We start from the raw sequence: 16401 nt of genomic DNA, 5'->3' as shown, positions 1-16401 counted from the left end.
TGTTGATAGCGTTTATTAGTTACACACTGCCTGTGTATTACATCATTACATTCCTTACTGTAAATAAATGAGATTCGAAAAATTATCAATGGATTTTATGTCTTGTTCATTATGGACTTCATATTTAGTTGATATTTTTTCTCCAAACGAGATCGGACAATACCAAAAAAGGGTGCTCTCTCTCTGTGTTATGCATATTCATGATGTCCAGGGTTTTAGAGAATAAGTTATATAACAAGGAATAATGGTGTTTAAATCACCGACAATTGGCTGCTTATTCATGGACTGGTTGTAGTCCTGACTTCTAATCAGGTGATCCGAGTTCGAATCTCAGTGTTTTTCACTTCTTCTCATTTTACCTTTTCAATGACTAAACTGAGGAAGGAACATTTCTCACAAGACGTAAAGCCTATCTTGGGTTTGTGTTGTGGACAACAAGGCATTAGACATGCATGCAATGGACCAATCAGAAGATGGGAAATGGGCGATGTTTGGGAAAAAAATAATTCGCCCCTAGGCCCTTGTAATAATTTTTTTTCTGGCATTATTTTTCCCAACTGTAGAAACTCCAACCCTCTTTGAAGGAGCTCCATTGGCTATTTCAAAATGCATTTCAATTGCGTATTGAAAAAAAATATATGGTAAATTAATAAATAATTATTAAAATTAAAAGAGACAAAACTACAAAAACAACATCGAAAGAATTACGAGGTCATTAATTTTTATTCTAATTCAAAGGCAATCAAATTTCATGATCAGATTTATAAAAAATTCCTGTAAGTACTCTTAATATTTCTACTTTAAAATCACCCATTATGTACAAGGCAATCTAACCGATATATACATAACCCTAACAATGATATGAATACGATGCTAAGAGCAAATTTGCAATATTTTGGCAGAGTTTCTGAATAGTACACATACAAGGCACGTTCTGAAAGATATAAAGTCTATATCTTGTCTCGACTAAATTAAAACTTAGTACAATATTTAATTATTTTTTTTAATATTCCCACCACCTACAAAAAATAAATCAAAAAAAATATCCCCATTTAGTTATCTAAAAGTGCGGGTTGAAAGAAAACAAAGGAATTACGTCCGTGTAGATACAAACGGGAAATTAAATGTCCTCCACTGAGCCTACCTAAGCCGGATAATTTAATTACTTTAGTACATACTTGATTAACCACAATAATGCCACTGATTGGATCATTAAAACAGTGGAACAACATGATACAAAAGTTGGAAATGTATTGAGCAACAGATTACCGATTACCGATTACCAAAGTTAAAAATTTGCTTGATCAATACATAACCAAATTACGTTAATTACATGCAGCCTGTAATCCAGAAATTCATTTAAACTTTTAAAACAGAATTATTGAACTACGGAGAAAAAAAAATGCCAACGTAAGCACTGGCCTTAATTGAACTACCTTAAATATAAAAGTAGCAGATTTTTGGTATAAAAACAATTCCAACAGACCGAATTTAACCATTTTGAGAACTCCAAGGAAAATTTCTTTTTGAGGATTTCCAGGAAAATCAGTGTCAGTTATCACCTTAAAAAATGAGGCTCAGGAAATCCACAAAATTGTTAGGAGTGAAGAGTGTATTTTTTTTGTTTTGCAATCATGCATTAAAGTTTATTTTTTTGTTTTGGCATTCCTATGTATGAAAGTTTACCATAGTTTGACACTAAGTAATACAAATCTTCTTGTGAAATTCAAGTTCATTTTATTCTAACCGAAAGCATGTGCAATGTTTTGCACTCTGACCCTCGTTCCCTACTGTCTTTTACCAAGTACATGTACTGGACCAAGTCCGCCAAAATCCATCACTCATTCTGCTTCCAACACATGACATAATGGAACCCACCACTGAAGTACTGGTGGATATTGATGGCTTAGTAAACATGGCTTATATGGCAACAGCAGTACAGGATGCTAGGCAAGTCCATCATACTCCATCAATATTTAGTCAAACCATGCCTGCAGGTCCAAGTCCCAAAAAATCCACCAAATTTGGCGGATGGATTTTGATGGAGTTGGGAAGGTCAGGGTTAAGTAGAAAAGTCTACAATTGGTGACCAGGATCGATTAAACAACTAGTTATTGGACATATTTCTAGAATTACACTGTAAAAATTATGATTAATCTTTAATCTAATTTCCAACCAGACAAGGTATATCCTCTGCACGCACCTAAGAACTATATGTACTTTGGTCACACAAAAGGTTGGGTTGTGTTTTTTTAAGATGGTTCCGAAATTAACTCCTTTCTCCATAATTTGTTTACAATATTAGTGAGCAATGAAATATGTACTAATGCTGAAAGCCAATGAAAACCTACAGAAATCAATTTATGATAATGTATCCGGTATTGGCTTCAGTACCTGTTTAGTGATCTCCTTGTATTTCAGAAAGCCGGTCTTTTGCACGCCGAATTCTCTGAGCACGGCATCCACTGTTGGTAGACAAAAATTCAAGGCGTGTTAAAATTAAAATGATAACAAATCAGAACTTTGTCAAAATATTCATCAATGGCAGGCAAATGAACAATCATGAAATGAAAAACTATGATGGGTCAATGCTTGTCTGAAAATTTGGGACCCTCAATATCGTGTCCCAAACCTCAAGGTGCAAAATTCGAAAACATGCGAATCAAGGAAAGCAACTTGCACTTGAAGCAACCTTTCCAACACTTCTTCAGTACTGCTTTAGTAAATTGTCAACAGAAACATGTGGTATCCGGTCTCTATTCCTATAGTTTGTCCACATCAGTCAATTTTTGTTACATTGTCGGTTAGGACCGATAACGTAGCAACAATTGACTGATAATGTAGTACAATGTATACTTTACTACACTAACAGTCAATTTGGTTACATTATCGGTATAGCGATACATTATCTGTTGGTTACTACATTATCAGTTGTAACACTAACACTACAGAGCCCTCTACTGGTTCAGGACTGGCTGCATTAGGGGAACAAAAACAAATCCAGACTTGGGCAAAGACTAGCCTGTCTGCTGTACCATGACCCACCTTCCTTGTCCGATAGTCTCTCCCCGAAGCGTGTCATGATGTGTCGGAACTCGTTAGCCATGATGAAGTCCCTGTTCTGTGTGTCCGAGATCCGGAAGGCCTCCAGGATCTCCTTCAGCGGGTCCTCGTGGTGCTTGTACATGATTTGCAGAAAGTCCTCAAACTTGACTTTCCCACCTGGTCAAAATTGGAGTTTATTTGGATCAAGTTTTAGCAGCAAGCTATCACTGTTTCGTTTGAACTCTGTATTTCTAGGGTATTTTTAGGGTCTAGAAACCCTCCCAAAACGCCAAACATGCAACACTTGTTAAAGTGAAAAGCATGCGTAAAAAAAATTCAAAAGGTCGAAAGTCCCACAACTGTTTCAGAATCTGAAAAACAGTTTTGAGTTTTTAGAATGGTTCCCAGTACTGTCATGACTGTATTATCAATACTGAGAGGGGATTGGAACCAGTCTACCCTGCGAGAACTAAAATAGTGTATAGTCTTCAAATAATTGGCATTCTGTAAAGTGATTATTGCGTACCTAAACGTTGGTCATTTTTTTTCTCTCTCTCTTAATGTCTCATTCAAAAGTGAATAAATTTTTTGCATTGCTAGAAAACTTGTAATTTATAAAAGGAATCAATCACTTGGGGTGAAACTCAAAAAATTAACATTTAAAAAACTCAAAAATAGCATTCAGAGTACAATTTCAGGGTAAAACTTAAAAGCGTTCTCTGGAAAGTGAATTCTTTACCATGTTCGTGTTCCTTGCGGTACTCTCTGATCTCATCGACCGTTGGATGTGTATCGAGTGACCTCATAGCCACAACCAGGTCATCCCCTCGGATGAAGCCCTTCCTGGACCGATCATACAGCAGGAAACATTCCTTGTATTCTGTCAGAAACGGAAGACAAGTTGTCAATTTGTTAGTGCTTATTTCTGACTAGTAATACTGTCGGGCGCAATTTGAGTCATCCGCGCAAGTTTAAACTTACGCGCGCAAGTTTAAACTTGCGCGTGCATTAATTTCCTTGCTACAAATTGCGCACGCAAGTTTAAACTTGCGCGCTACATAGATTTTTCCCACGCATGCAAAGCCGCCAAACTATTTTTTTCCTGGTAAACTCATGCAGATATGTAACATTATTTTTAAAAGCAGATTTTTCTCCAATTAATAGCACCACTGTGCTTCGGGAGACAATGCCTTAATGCCTTTTTTGAAACATGTTATTTACAGTATTATGCTAATGAGGTTGACTGTGTGGGTTCAGAGATAAGGGGTGGTAATGCGAACAATTTATGCACTTTCACGATGTGTATTATTGTTTATGGCTCATTAGGATTTTTTTTAAATAAACAACATATTTATTCATTAATTCGAATTAAATGATTAAATTAATAAATTAAATTAATTAATTAAATCATTAATAAATTTATTTACTTTTTAAAATAATTACCATTTTATATGCATAGCGTTTTTAAGTTAAAGCACGTAAACATTAAAATGAATTATTGAGCCTGCAAGTAAAATAATTGTTTAAAGTAGGTAAATTAAATTAATTAATTAAAGGGAATATACAACATTTGCAAACATCGAAAAATAAAACTACCAAGTTTTTGCGAAATACCTTAACAGGATGTTGGTAAATGACAGTCTAAAGCATCCTGTAAAATTATGGCACCTGGTATACTGTCATTTTCAAGAAAAGTGGTATTTTTGTATCAATTTCCAACGCTGATCGGCCGATCAGCGTTGGAAACAACTGGCTTTTTTTCAAATACTGGCCCCAATTAACCATTGCACTTGTTTGCAATCGATTACAAACCTATGAGCGGGTACGAGCCAGCTAGACTGGTTCCCTGACCTTACAATTTCCCAATGTATGTAAACTGCTCTGTTTCTTCTTATATGGAGTCAGGGAACCAGACTACAGGAAAATGATCGTTTTTCTTGGTTTTTATAGCATTTTCGATCCCAAAACCTCCAAAAAGTCAGTGTAACTATATTTGCTTTATATTTCCAACCCCCCAATTCCATCCATTTCTGAAAATTACAGCAAAAGCAAATGATGTATATTCCCTTTAAATTAGTAATGAGTTCATTAAAAAAATTTCAAATTATGCATTTTTGAAGTGTACACAGCGCTCGAAATGTTATGCAAAGTATTTTTGAAAACAAAATGAAATATTGTACCGTCCAATTAATTAATTGCTAAATTAATAAAATTAGTATTTTTTTAAGAATAAGTACCGGTACTTTTTTAGTTGTACAGTACATGTAATATAATTTAAAGCATTTAAAAAATAATGTAAATGATTACTATAACGTCAAAAATCTTGAACAATTGAAGGGTTGATAATCATTCTTTTACGTTAACAACAGGTTACCCCTAGGAAATTATGATTTATTTACATTTAAGAATATAAATAAAATGCTAATTAGTTTTACATATGCAAGGTAAAAAACCTTGAAGCAAGTTGTCTCCATTTTCGAACAACTTCAGTACTCTCTCCAAGCAATCACCGTGCTTAATTATTGCTTGCCTGGTCCCCTTCCCGTCCCCGCCCCCTAAAAAACTTCTCTGATATGCACTGCTAAATCTCAATGTTTCTTTTCATTGACGCTAATTGAATTCCACTTTTTATTTATTTCTTTGTGCATTAATTTATTCCATTATTTATTAATTTATTTCTCCATGCACTTGTGTTTCGAACATTTAGTTTTCTTCATCAATGAAAATCCCGCCCGCAAGGTTCTCAAATTGCGATCGCCTTTGCGCAAGTTGTAACTTGAGCACGCAAATTAAAATGGCGCGGTGTAATTTGCGTGCTTCGGGAGTCCCTCGCGCAAGTTTAAACTTGCGCGGGAGACTCAAATTGCGCTCGACAATACCACATGGGAGATAATGCCAAATTTAGAATTTTGTTGGAAAATATGGAAAATTTCACAGACTTTGTACACAAAAGTGACAAACACCAAATTCACATCAGGATATACAACGATTACTAGACTCATATTGAAAAATTTACATATTTTTTCCTTTTTGCCAACTTTAGAATTAAGAAAAATTTAGCCTAACTTGTTTTTTTAAAACAGAGGCAGAGCCCAATTAATTAGTTACATGTAGGCTAATTGTTTTGAAACTGAAAGACTATTAGTTTTTAAGGTTTTTTTTAAATTCCCATAACAAGAAATAAACTCTAACTTATGATCACAGGGAAATAAGAATAAAGTAACGAGGGCGTGGTTAAATCTGCTCGCCCACTAAAAAAGTAAAACACAATAGGACACATTCCTTTACCGTTGTTCATTGACGTGACATAAGTACGCAGGCCTATGCAAACTTCAACTGAACTGAATTTGTAGGCCTATTTCATCCAATTTAAATTACACCTACCATCGATTTGCTTCTGCGTGAAGACGTGTGCCTGCAAAGAAATAAAAGGAAGTGAAATTTAACAAATATTTCAAATAAGTTTCTCAGGAGAACATTCAGGAAATTTGGGTTAAATTAGCAGTAAAAGTTCGCTTCAACATTTACCATTTTGGTCTTCTTCTAGTCTGATATCCGGATCGGACCTCGCTGAGACGCAATTTGTTTCGAGGGGACCTGAGGCATGACCTAGACTGATGGAACCAGACTATTATCGTTACATTTTCATTACCAGTTCCTGCGAAGGACAAAGTCTTGTTCCCTGTCTATTGTAATACACGTACAAATTATGATGCAATTCCGTTTACACATGTTGTGCGAGGAAATTGTGCGGCTGCGTTTCCGAATGTTGAATTCCTCTGCAAAAACCCCCAGTAATCTCTGACTCATTTTGAAAGCCATGCTGCAAGATCTTTCGTATCTAGGTAATTTTCTGTGAGTGAAGGCCTATGTCATTAACATGATCAATCATTTCAATGCCCCCAGCAGTTTTGTGCGGAATGCTGCCGGTTCTCAAAATATGCCGCTGACTAGACCAGACTTCTGACTTCGTCATGTCAGCTCGAAAAGGCTCAATACGAATAAAACTTTAAAGTGTTTTTTGTTGTTAATGTTATACTTTATTTTTGTGTTGGGTGCAATACCGTAGCTCATGGATTCCGTCTATGTACACTACTGCGACGAAGTCAAGGAATAAAACTAAGAATGTGGCGATTGTGTGGGCCCGGTTCCCTTTAAAAAGTGTAAGATTAAGAGAAAAAAGTCAAATTTTAATTTACGCAGCCGTTTATACGGCAGCTGTATTAAACGCGATTTTCAACTGCTATCGTTACGGAACCATCTTTTTCCCTGACCTAAAACTCACATCAGTATCTTTGATTCTGATCTGCGACTTTACCTTTTTCATATTTTTCAAATAAAAACCTCAAGAGCGTTGAATGAGAAAGAAAAGGTATTTAAATGGTAGCCATGGTGGCGGCACGATTGACCGATAATAAAGTCATGATCGACCGAAAGCCCAACGCGAAAGACCGATAGTGCAGCGCGATCGACCGATTGAATAAATCGACCGATCGCGCCCAACATCATGGATACGCTAAACTTGCCAGGTCGTATGTCATATGACTTAATACCCCACAATCTTTATTTTGCCAAAATTTAATTAGTTTACATTGAGATCTATTGAGGAATATTACCCAGTAAATTTGTAAGCTCTGTTCATCATTTCATGCATTTGCAGCGCAAGTGTCACCTTTAAAATGTCTATTTACGCACTCAATTTTCCTTTTCAAATTTGCTGTGTGGTCACTGTACGATGCACAAGCTTCAAGTCAATGTAATGATATGCAAACAAAAGTTCTCATGTTTCCATCGCACACTAGCCATGCGGATACGCAGATATGGAGTTGTAGCAGTAGAAGGTGTATTGAAAGCAGTCAACGGAGACCATGACTCCATAGGGGTGCAGGTCTACTCGGTCCCAAACCAAAATGTGTTTCCAAGTCAACTCTGTCCCTGTGGACAAAATTAATTTATGCAAACAAAGGTTGGAAACTTTGAAGGTCGCTTGTATTCTTGATGTATACCTTAATTTGTGCCTTGCTATAGCAATTTTGTTCATAACTTTCACAGTTGACCTGGGACCAAGTTGACCTGGGACAGAGTTGACCTGGGACCAAGTTGACTTGGGACTGAGTTGACCTGGGACCGAATTGATCTGGAACTGAGTTGATGTTTGACTGAGTTGATCTTGGACCGAGTTGACTCGGGACTGAGTTGACCTGGGACCCAGTTGATCTGGGACTGAGTTGATGTTTGACTGAGTTGATCTGGGACCGAGTTGACTCGGGACTGAGTTGACCTGGGACTGAGTTGATCTGGGACTGAGTTGATGTTTGACCGAGTTGATCTGGGACTGAGTTGACTCGACCGACTTGGTTTAGGACCTAGTTGATTTGAAACCTCCATAGCTGGGGTGCTACGGCTATCAGGTGATATGAGTTGCGAGGTGTTCTGCAATAGACCTTTATCAGGCTGCCACCATTTCAGTCATGTTCCCTGTATCCAATAACAGTACTGAATGATAATGTTGTTTGTGCAAAAAGGAACCAGACTATTTTTTCTTCCATCCTCGCTTTGGTTACGTTGATTTGAATGGGAAAAAAGTCAAGATGGCTACAACATGATAATGGTCTATTATGAGTTTTGTCTCTTCATTTCAGAATGACAAACTTGACAATGGTCTACACTTAAACAGTATCGATCGAGATCTGAACACCAGTTGTTTGAAGTCTGTCATAAACCCTGTTTTGAAGCCGTCCAATGCCTGCACAGCATCAGTCATGATTGAGAGATCGGAGGAGGAACATCCAATCAGGCGGATCCAGGAGGATCATCATCACCTGTGCGACATCTCCATCAAGACGGACAAGGGCAAACATGCCCAAAAGGTAGTCCAGCATGTTGGCTGGAATTTGACTTTTTGTATGTCAACTTTTCAGAATTGTAATGTAACACTAGTCTGTGTTTGAGCATTGAAGAAGATCTCTGTTAAGAGTGAATTATTTTAAAACTGAGGTCCCCCCTGCTATCTCACTGGCAGGAAAACTAAAGTGCGGGAAACTAAAACTGTTCCAATAAGCCTCTGTACTGATGACGTCTCACTTTGTTTACATGTGCACTTTCCTATGGAGCCAGTGGGGGCACACGGTCCACTGAGCACCATAGGAAAGCACACACGTAAACAAAGTGAGACGTCATCAGTACAGAGGCTTATTGGGAGGACACTCTTGATAAATATTCTTGGGTCAAACGTGAAGGGAATGAATAATCAAAATCAACGTTCAGTGTATGTATACTTTATGTAAGGCATAAAAAAGTGAAACTGCTCAAACTCTGCTACACACGTTCCTTGTGACGATCCCGGAGCATGAACTTTGCTTTTGCTATGAGATTGCAGCGCTAGCACAACGTGTTGACCGTACATGACCGACCGTACTGACCCTTCCTTCCATCCTTCCTTCCTTCCATCCTTCCTTGAAAGTGCAGCCTCATATGTATGAGGATAAACGCACTTGCCAGAAACACCGGTGCGAACCCCCTCTCTTAGCGATAAGTGTTACTGGGTTCTTTTACATGCATTATACAATACACGGGACCTACGGCTTTACGTCCCATCCGAAGGACGAAGCAATTTCGTTAAGTGCCCTGCTTAAGGGCACAAGTGACCACCCATGCCACTTTTGCCTCTGAAACACCAGAGCATGATTCCGGTGCTCCTAAATGCTAGACCATGACACATCCTGTGTCACTGTGTCGATCTTAACCTTTGACATGAACCCTGACACTTACAATAGTGGATTTATAATTATTGTGGATGGCCATTGCAATGAAGTAAAATCAGTGAAAGATTGACTGTTCCATTCAACTCAGCTTCATCTCATTGAATGGAATAGTCAAACTTTCACCTTATGAAAATATTCCTTCCATTGCACTCATAAACATTCATTATTTGTATACTATCTCAAAGAGTGATCATGTAAAGCAAAGTATCTCCTAAACAAATTTAAAAAAGTTTGAAGTCATTGTTGTTGATACTTGCATGGTAAATTACACAGGTGAGTTTAGGTGTAACAGGTCCACAAAAAAGTGTCACACATTTGGACCCCATATTTATGGAATGACCCCCATACAAGCCAAGGAGCTATTTACCGCCACAGAATGATGACAAGATTTCTGTTTTATTTCATCTTGACAGCAAGCCGCAACATGGAAAGAGGTGACAGTGTCACTGACGGCGGGAGCAGTCGCTGGAGCCACCGCCAAGACGGTGATTGCGCCCCTGGATAGGACAAAGATCCTTTTTCAAAGTGAGTTTCACTTTCGAATTACGATCAAGCCAGTTTGAATCAAATGTAGACTCAGATGGGTCCGAGTCCTTCTGCAAATTTTTGGACATTTTCAGCTTACCAATAATCAAATGCCAACATACACGAACCACTCCATGTAAGTTCTCAGGAGTAATTCTTATGTACCAGCTTATATTGCAGTATACCTGTTTGACTCGGAGAGGAACTTGACTACAACATTGGTATTTAGTGGCTACTGCTTCTTTTCTTTTTTTGAGGTTATTTGTCATTAGCACGTTGCATTAAGTAGCCATAGCCAAATACAACAAGAAGTCCATTTTGGATGTGGCCCAAATAGCTTAATAGGTTCCAATCGTATCACTTCAGAGTACCACCTGACCATCCAGTTTTCCAATGATCGACCACCATTGCAGAAGGCAAGCGTTTGGTCATCATGTACGATGATGTGTGGGTTGGAACCCTGCCGGGAACATGGTGATTGTACCCTTGGGCAAGACACTTAGATGCAATTGCCTCTCTCAACCCAGGAGTATAAAAGGGTACCTGTGAGGGTAGAGGCCAAATGTGTGCAGATATATCGGCTGCCACGTGGTCTCGATCGTGGCCTGATGAACAGGGGACTAGTTGTAAAACGCTTTGAGATTGTTGGTACGATGGAAAGCGATATACAATGTATTATCATTACAATTTATTTTTGTTTTCTAGACAGCAGTGCTTTAATATTTTCACATAAAACAACTTAAACTTCTTTGTCAAATGGCATAATGGTCACTCCCTCTGCCGTGTATGGTTATCATAATCGTGTGGATCCAGCACTGGGTGTTGGCTCGGTGTTTCTCTCACAGTTTGTGCCATCCATCAGAGCTTTGAAGGCTTGCCTACTACCCACTGGGTACGGTGCTGTACGATCTTTGCTCTCCGGTACTCAGATGTAGGCTGGGTCACATGGGTCAGTGAGAGCCCTCTATTGCTAGAATGATCAATGTACGATGTCCACCGTTGTGTTGTTTTTGGTCTTTTCACAGCCTCTGATATGCATTTTAGCCCCCGCAAGGCTCTGAACCTTATCTCCAAGGTGTACCACAACGAGGGAATCATCGCCCTATGGCGCGGCAACTCGGCTACGATGGCCCGCATCATCCCGTACGCTGCCATTCAGTATGCATCTCACGAACAGTACAAGAGTCTACTAAACCCAACCAAAGCACCGTAAGTAAACATAACCTGAGGGAGAAATTGCATCATAAAGAGTTCAAAGCTAAGTAGACCAGTGATCCGTGGATCGCACGTGCTGCCTTTTTTCACAGACATACAGAATTTAGGACTGGTAAGTGTCCCCCAAAACTTTGTTTTGGCGACACAGAAATGTGTGCAATTTTTGCATTTTATAGCATTTCCTTCTTGCAGTGTTACAAGCGATATCTACAAAGTGTCAATGAACAGACGACTCTCGTTAGTACAAACTCTGTTAGTACAAAATTCTGGTTATAACAAACATAAAGCCTTAGTCCCGACTGTGCATTTATATGCACAATGAATGGGACTGATGTTCCTCTTAATACAATATTCTGATATAACAAACAATTTGGCTAGGTCCGAACGAGTTTGTTATAACGAGACTTGACTGTATTCCACTTTCCCCACCAAAAAATAAAAATAATTAGTAAACTAAATCGCAGCGCTTACAAATAGTCAACAATTTAAGTAAATAAATAAATTAATTTTATCGATAAACACAGGCACTGCTGACTAATGAATCAATTATTGGTGGAACAGATGGGTTTTGGGTAATCATGCATTCTTTCAAAATGCAACTTGACTGGAAAATCTGACCAGTTTATAGGTTTTGCCTTTTGCAAAGTTTTATAAAGTTGCGTGAAAGTTTTTCTCAGACCTTTTCCCTTGAAGAATGAAGTAAATATGTGTGTGTATTTTCAGTGCCACAGTATTTACTGCTTGTTTGCAAGTTAAGTCTGTTTTGAGCCAATATTCCTTTTCATGAAACAACTGAAAATATTTCTATTTTAGTCCATTGCAGGAAACTCCCCACCTAATGTCAGTATCCATTTGTACTCCTTGGTAGAGTGATAGGCAAGTGGGGGTAAAGTGGCTTGCCCAAGGACACAACAAATGGTCAGCGGCAGGATTCGAACTCCTGGCCCTCTGATCATGAGTCACAAACTTTAATCATTAAAGTGTACTTTTTTTCACAACAAATCTCAGGCATGCAACTTTTCCTCAGATCAGCTGATTTCCTCTTTCTTTACTTCCCATGTGTGCCATTAACCCTAACTCCCTAGGCCTTTTTGCTAGGATGTAGCCTCAATCCTGCAAAATCTTCCAATTGGCCTCATGGAAAAATAGCTCAATCCTTCAAATTCCTTGAATATGGTCCACGGAGGGGTGACTACTGCCTGAATCCTGCAAAATCCTGTGGCAGTGACTGTCAACATGTTGAGGCTTGGCCAGTGACATCCTGGTGCTGTATGGAGGATTTCAAGCATAATCCAGGCCTATATTTATGCATGGTTGAGCAAAAACAACACAAGGTCTGGCCCAAGACCTTGACAAAGTGCAGCCTACGAAATCAGTAATGCACTTTTGCCACGTAACCTCAATCCTCCAAAGTCCTCCACTTTGGCAAAGAGGAATTTTGAAGGATTCAGGGTGGCTAGGGTTAAAAATAGAAAAATACTGTATAAAGTCTTGGAAAGATTTGAATTTCCTCTTCTTTTTTTGGTGACTTCCCAGTTGCATGCATGAAATCTGTAATTTATTAATATTTTTTTCTTGTTTTTTCGGTGAAGGAGTTTACAGCCACTCCCAAGGTTTCTTGCAGGCTCGTTAGCAAGTGTCACGGCATCCGCAATAACGTATCCTCTGGATTGTGTCCGAGCCCGCATGGCCGTCACTAACCGCCAAAGGTACTTTTTCATAACAAATCTGTAATTTATTAACATTTTTGTTCTTGTTTTCGTTGAAGGAGTTTACAGCCAATCCCAAGGTTTCTGGCTGGCTCGTTGGCCGGTGTTACAGCATCCACATTAACGTATCCTCTAGACTGTGTCCGAGCCCGCATGGCCGTCACTAACCGCGAAAGGTACAATATAAACAAAGCCACTACTTTGGATAATTCCGTCTTATTGTATAGTTTCCTTCCACAAAGTACAAACAATCAGATGCATGAAACATACAAAAAGATAATAAGTTAAACAGTATACAACAGGACCCATTTTTTTAGTTAGAAGAAACTTTGGGAGGCAAAAGATTATAAAAAGATTTTGTATCACTAATAAGTTCGGACTGCTCAAATTTAACCCTAACCTTCCCAAATGGTTCAAAATCTTCTTTGCAAAATGGAGGATTTTGCAGGATTGATTGAGACTATATGGCATAAATGTGTGGCTGATTTTGGAGAATGCACTGTGTCAAGGTCTTGGGCCAGACCTTGTGTTGTTTATGCTCAGCCGTGCAAAAATTTAGGCCTAGATTATACTTAAATCCCCTGCACGAGTTCACTGGCTCTGCCTCAACATATTGACAGTGATTGCTGGAGAATTTTGCATGATTGAGGCACACACAACACAACACAACACAAGTAAAAGTTGCTGTATAGTATCACGGTGATAATATGGAAATAATCATGAAAAACAATCTCTGCTTCTTGTCTTAACAGCCACAAGTCCATGAGCAGTATCATTAGAATTACGTTTCGTCAGGAAGGCCTCGTGAGTTTCTACCGAGGCTATCTACCCACTGTGCTAGGGGTAATCCCGTACGGCGGGATAAGTTTCTTCATCTTTGAGACCTTCAAGAAGAGGCATCGAGGTGAGAAAATGTTTATCCTTATGTACAATCTTGGCAAACATCTTGCCACCACCCACTGTTGTCGGCGGATCCGGGCGAAGGGGGGGGGGGGGGCGATTCCCTGACTCTTGGTAGGTCCCAAAGTAGTGTACTCTTGGCCGTATATCTGGGTAAACATAGAAAATAAGTTCTGTAGTCTACCGTCTCTGGAAATAACAGGATTGACTGATCGCTTGCAATCTTTGGGAAGGCTTACATACACTGCAGTTGACATGACACATGCAGCGGAACATTCACCAATAAGGAAAACATAGGGGCTCCCCCTATCAATGAAACGGCCAGCCAGCACCGATGGTGTTTTGGCCCCACTCCCACTTTCAAAACTGTTCCGCCACCGATGCCACCAACAAACTTTATCTCGAACTTTAAAATCATCAAACGCTATGTCTGTCACTGATAAATTTGCTTTGTTTGAAATATCCACTCAGTAAAGTGTAAAATTAAGGTTGGTAATTCTCATCACCTTCAAAAATTGTACTTTATTGAAAATAATATCCTCGCTGACTATGCATGATATGCAGCCACTAGGAATACAACATGATATCCGTCAAAAATAATACAAGAATGGAAAAATAGTATTGTATGGCCTGTAATTTTTTTACTTTTTTTCTTGGGGAGGTTTTTTTTTGGTTTTAAGCCCATGTTGTTATTTGTTAAATTCAAATTAAATTCTGAGGGAACAACTGGTGACAACCTGGTACTGATTTTAAAAAAATAGATAAGTACATGTATTGTAGGTTCTTGTTCTTTTGCACGGCTGGGTGGTTACTTTTTCTTGCCGCTGTCCGGGGGTTTTGTATCAGTTGTTGCTGTGACAGCATTTAGAGATTAACTCGGATCTCCGATTCATTATATTGTTCTTGTGCATAGCTATGGCCAGCTTTTTTTTCGATACACGGATTGCATTGCCCAGATCTGCGTCTGTATTGTAGGTTCTGTATGCCAGCTCAATTTATTTGTTATTTTGGTTGTTTTTTTTCCTCTCTGTACAGAGTTGACAGGCAAGTCTCATCCGACACCATCCTACAACATGGCGTTCGGCGCCGTGGCGGGCCTGGTGGGCCAGTCCGCCTCCTACCCGCTAGACGTGGTCCGCCGGCGCATGCAGACGGCGGGACTCACCAAGTACACCTACGACACCATCGTCAACACGGCCAGGGAAATCTACCACGAGGGGGGTGTGGTGCGGGGACTGTACAAAGGCCTGAGCATGAACTGGGTCAAGGGCCCCATTGCGGTGGGGGTCAGCTTCACGACATACGAGCTGGCTCGCCGGTTCCTACAGCAGAGGGTACTACACGACGACGTCGGCTGAAACCGTACGGCATGCGCTTCATGTGGCAATATTTTCAAGCTGTCGAGTACAAAATAGACGGAAAGAATGTTGCAACCTGACGCTGCTTTTTTCCTTCATATATCATCTCATGGAAGGTCAGTCATTGGAAAAATAATGATAAGACATGAATCTGGGACTGAGAAATATTTTCCTATTTTGTTAGGAAATACTTACAAAATGTTCTTGACTCTCCGTAGACTTTGTACGCAACCACTGAAGTAGCGTCAGGTTGCAACATTCTTTCCAAATAGACATTTAATTTAGTTTTTCTAATTAGCTGATTATTTTTTCAGCTGTTCCTCAGGGTTTGTACATTTTAACCTTGCAGAGGTGAATAACATTTTTGTGCCGAACTTTGTCACTGATATTAAAGCAATTAGAAAGGCGTTAAACCATACGAGCCGTCCTAACAGAAAAAAACCTAATATCTCCACTCAAGTTTGGGGTTTTCACTGTAGATTAAAGGGAAGATACAACATTTGTAAACATCAAAAAACGAAATGATCAAATTATAACGAAATATCGTACTGCATTGTCAGGGAATAATATTCCACAGCACCCTGTAAAAGCATGGATCCTGGTGTGCTGACATTTTCAAGAAAAATGGTATTTTTCCAACGCTGGTCGGCCGACCAGCGTTGGAGAAAACTGTCTTTTTTTCAAAAACTGCTCCTATTTTTTCCTAATTAGTTATTCCGCATTTTCTTTCTAATTGATTACTCACCTGTGAAGGGGTACAAGACTACTAGACTGATTTTCTGACCTTACAATTCCCCCCAATCTATAAATTGCTCCAATTTATCTTAAGTGGGGTCAGGGAACCAGACTACAAGAACATGATTGGTTTTCTTGGTTTTTCCAGCA

General features: G+C 39.1%; 2 protein-coding genes across 6 annotated transcripts; one reads left to right on the top strand and one right to left on the bottom strand.

The window, feature by feature from the left end:
• Positions 1 to 708: 708 nt before the first annotated feature.
• LOC119720851 (calmodulin-like protein 4) lies at positions 709 to 6655 on the bottom strand. The gene is made up of 5 exons (XM_038190712.1): positions 6574 to 6655; positions 6430 to 6460; positions 3785 to 3925; positions 3046 to 3222; positions 709 to 2465 (listed from the first exon to the last, which is right to left on the bottom strand). The coding sequence occupies exons 1-5, from the start codon at positions 6574 to 6576 to the stop codon at positions 2362 to 2364; spliced, it is 456 nt and encodes a 151-aa protein (XP_038046640.1). The 5' UTR covers positions 6577 to 6655; the 3' UTR covers positions 709 to 2361.
• A 92-nt stretch (positions 6656 to 6747) lies between these two features.
• LOC119720849 (mitochondrial coenzyme A transporter SLC25A42-like) lies at positions 6748 to 15958 on the top strand. 5 transcript variants are annotated; one of them, XM_038190709.1, is made up of 7 exons: positions 6748 to 6890; positions 8688 to 8915; positions 10223 to 10334; positions 11360 to 11543; positions 13318 to 13434; positions 14011 to 14162; positions 15194 to 15958. In XM_038190709.1, exons 2-7 carry the CDS (start codon positions 8808 to 8810, stop codon positions 15514 to 15516), a joined length of 996 nt encoding a protein of 331 aa, XP_038046637.1. In that variant the 5' UTR covers positions 6748 to 6890; positions 8688 to 8807; the 3' UTR covers positions 15517 to 15958. The 5 variants fall into 5 exon arrangements, with proteins under 5 accessions (XP_038046637.1, XP_038046636.1, XP_038046634.1 ...); XM_038190708.1 differs by having other exon boundaries at positions 6748 to 6900; XM_038190706.1 differs by lacking the exon at positions 6748 to 6890 and adding an exon at positions 7116 to 7208.
• Positions 15959 to 16401: the final 443 nt, after the last annotated feature.

Source organism: Patiria miniata, unplaced genomic scaffold (assembly GCF_015706575.1).
Source record: "Patiria miniata isolate m_02_andy unplaced genomic scaffold, ASM1570657v1 HiC_scaffold_9, whole genome shotgun sequence".
In the NCBI taxonomy this organism is placed as follows: Eukaryota; Metazoa; Echinodermata; class Asteroidea; order Valvatida; family Asterinidae; genus Patiria; species Patiria miniata.
The sequence above is the reverse complement of the archived record's forward strand: the minus strand, read 5'-3'. Positions and strand labels throughout refer to the sequence as shown.

Excerpts from the sequence above, each read along its gene's own strand:
- LOC119720851 (XM_038190712.1), bottom strand. Across the intron at positions 3,223-3,784 it reads CCGCAAGGAACACGAACATG|GTGGGAAAGTCAAGTTTGAG; the intron begins GTAAAGAATTCA and ends AATTTTGACCAG. Across the intron at positions 2,466-3,045 it reads GAGACTATCGGACAAGGAAG|TGGATGCCGTGCTCAGAGAA; the intron begins GTGGGTCATGGT and ends GTCTACCAACAG.
- LOC119720849 (XM_038190706.1), top strand. The coding sequence starts at position 7,131 with ATGTACACTACTGCGACGAAGTCAAGGAATAAAACTAAGAATGTGGCG. Across the intron at positions 8,916-10,222 it reads AGGGCAAACATGCCCAAAAG|CAAGCCGCAACATGGAAAGA; the intron begins GTAGTCCAGCAT and ends TCATCTTGACAG. Across the intron at positions 14,163-15,193 it reads CTTCAAGAAGAGGCATCGAG|AGTTGACAGGCAAGTCTCAT; the intron begins GTGAGAAAATGT and ends CTCTCTGTACAG.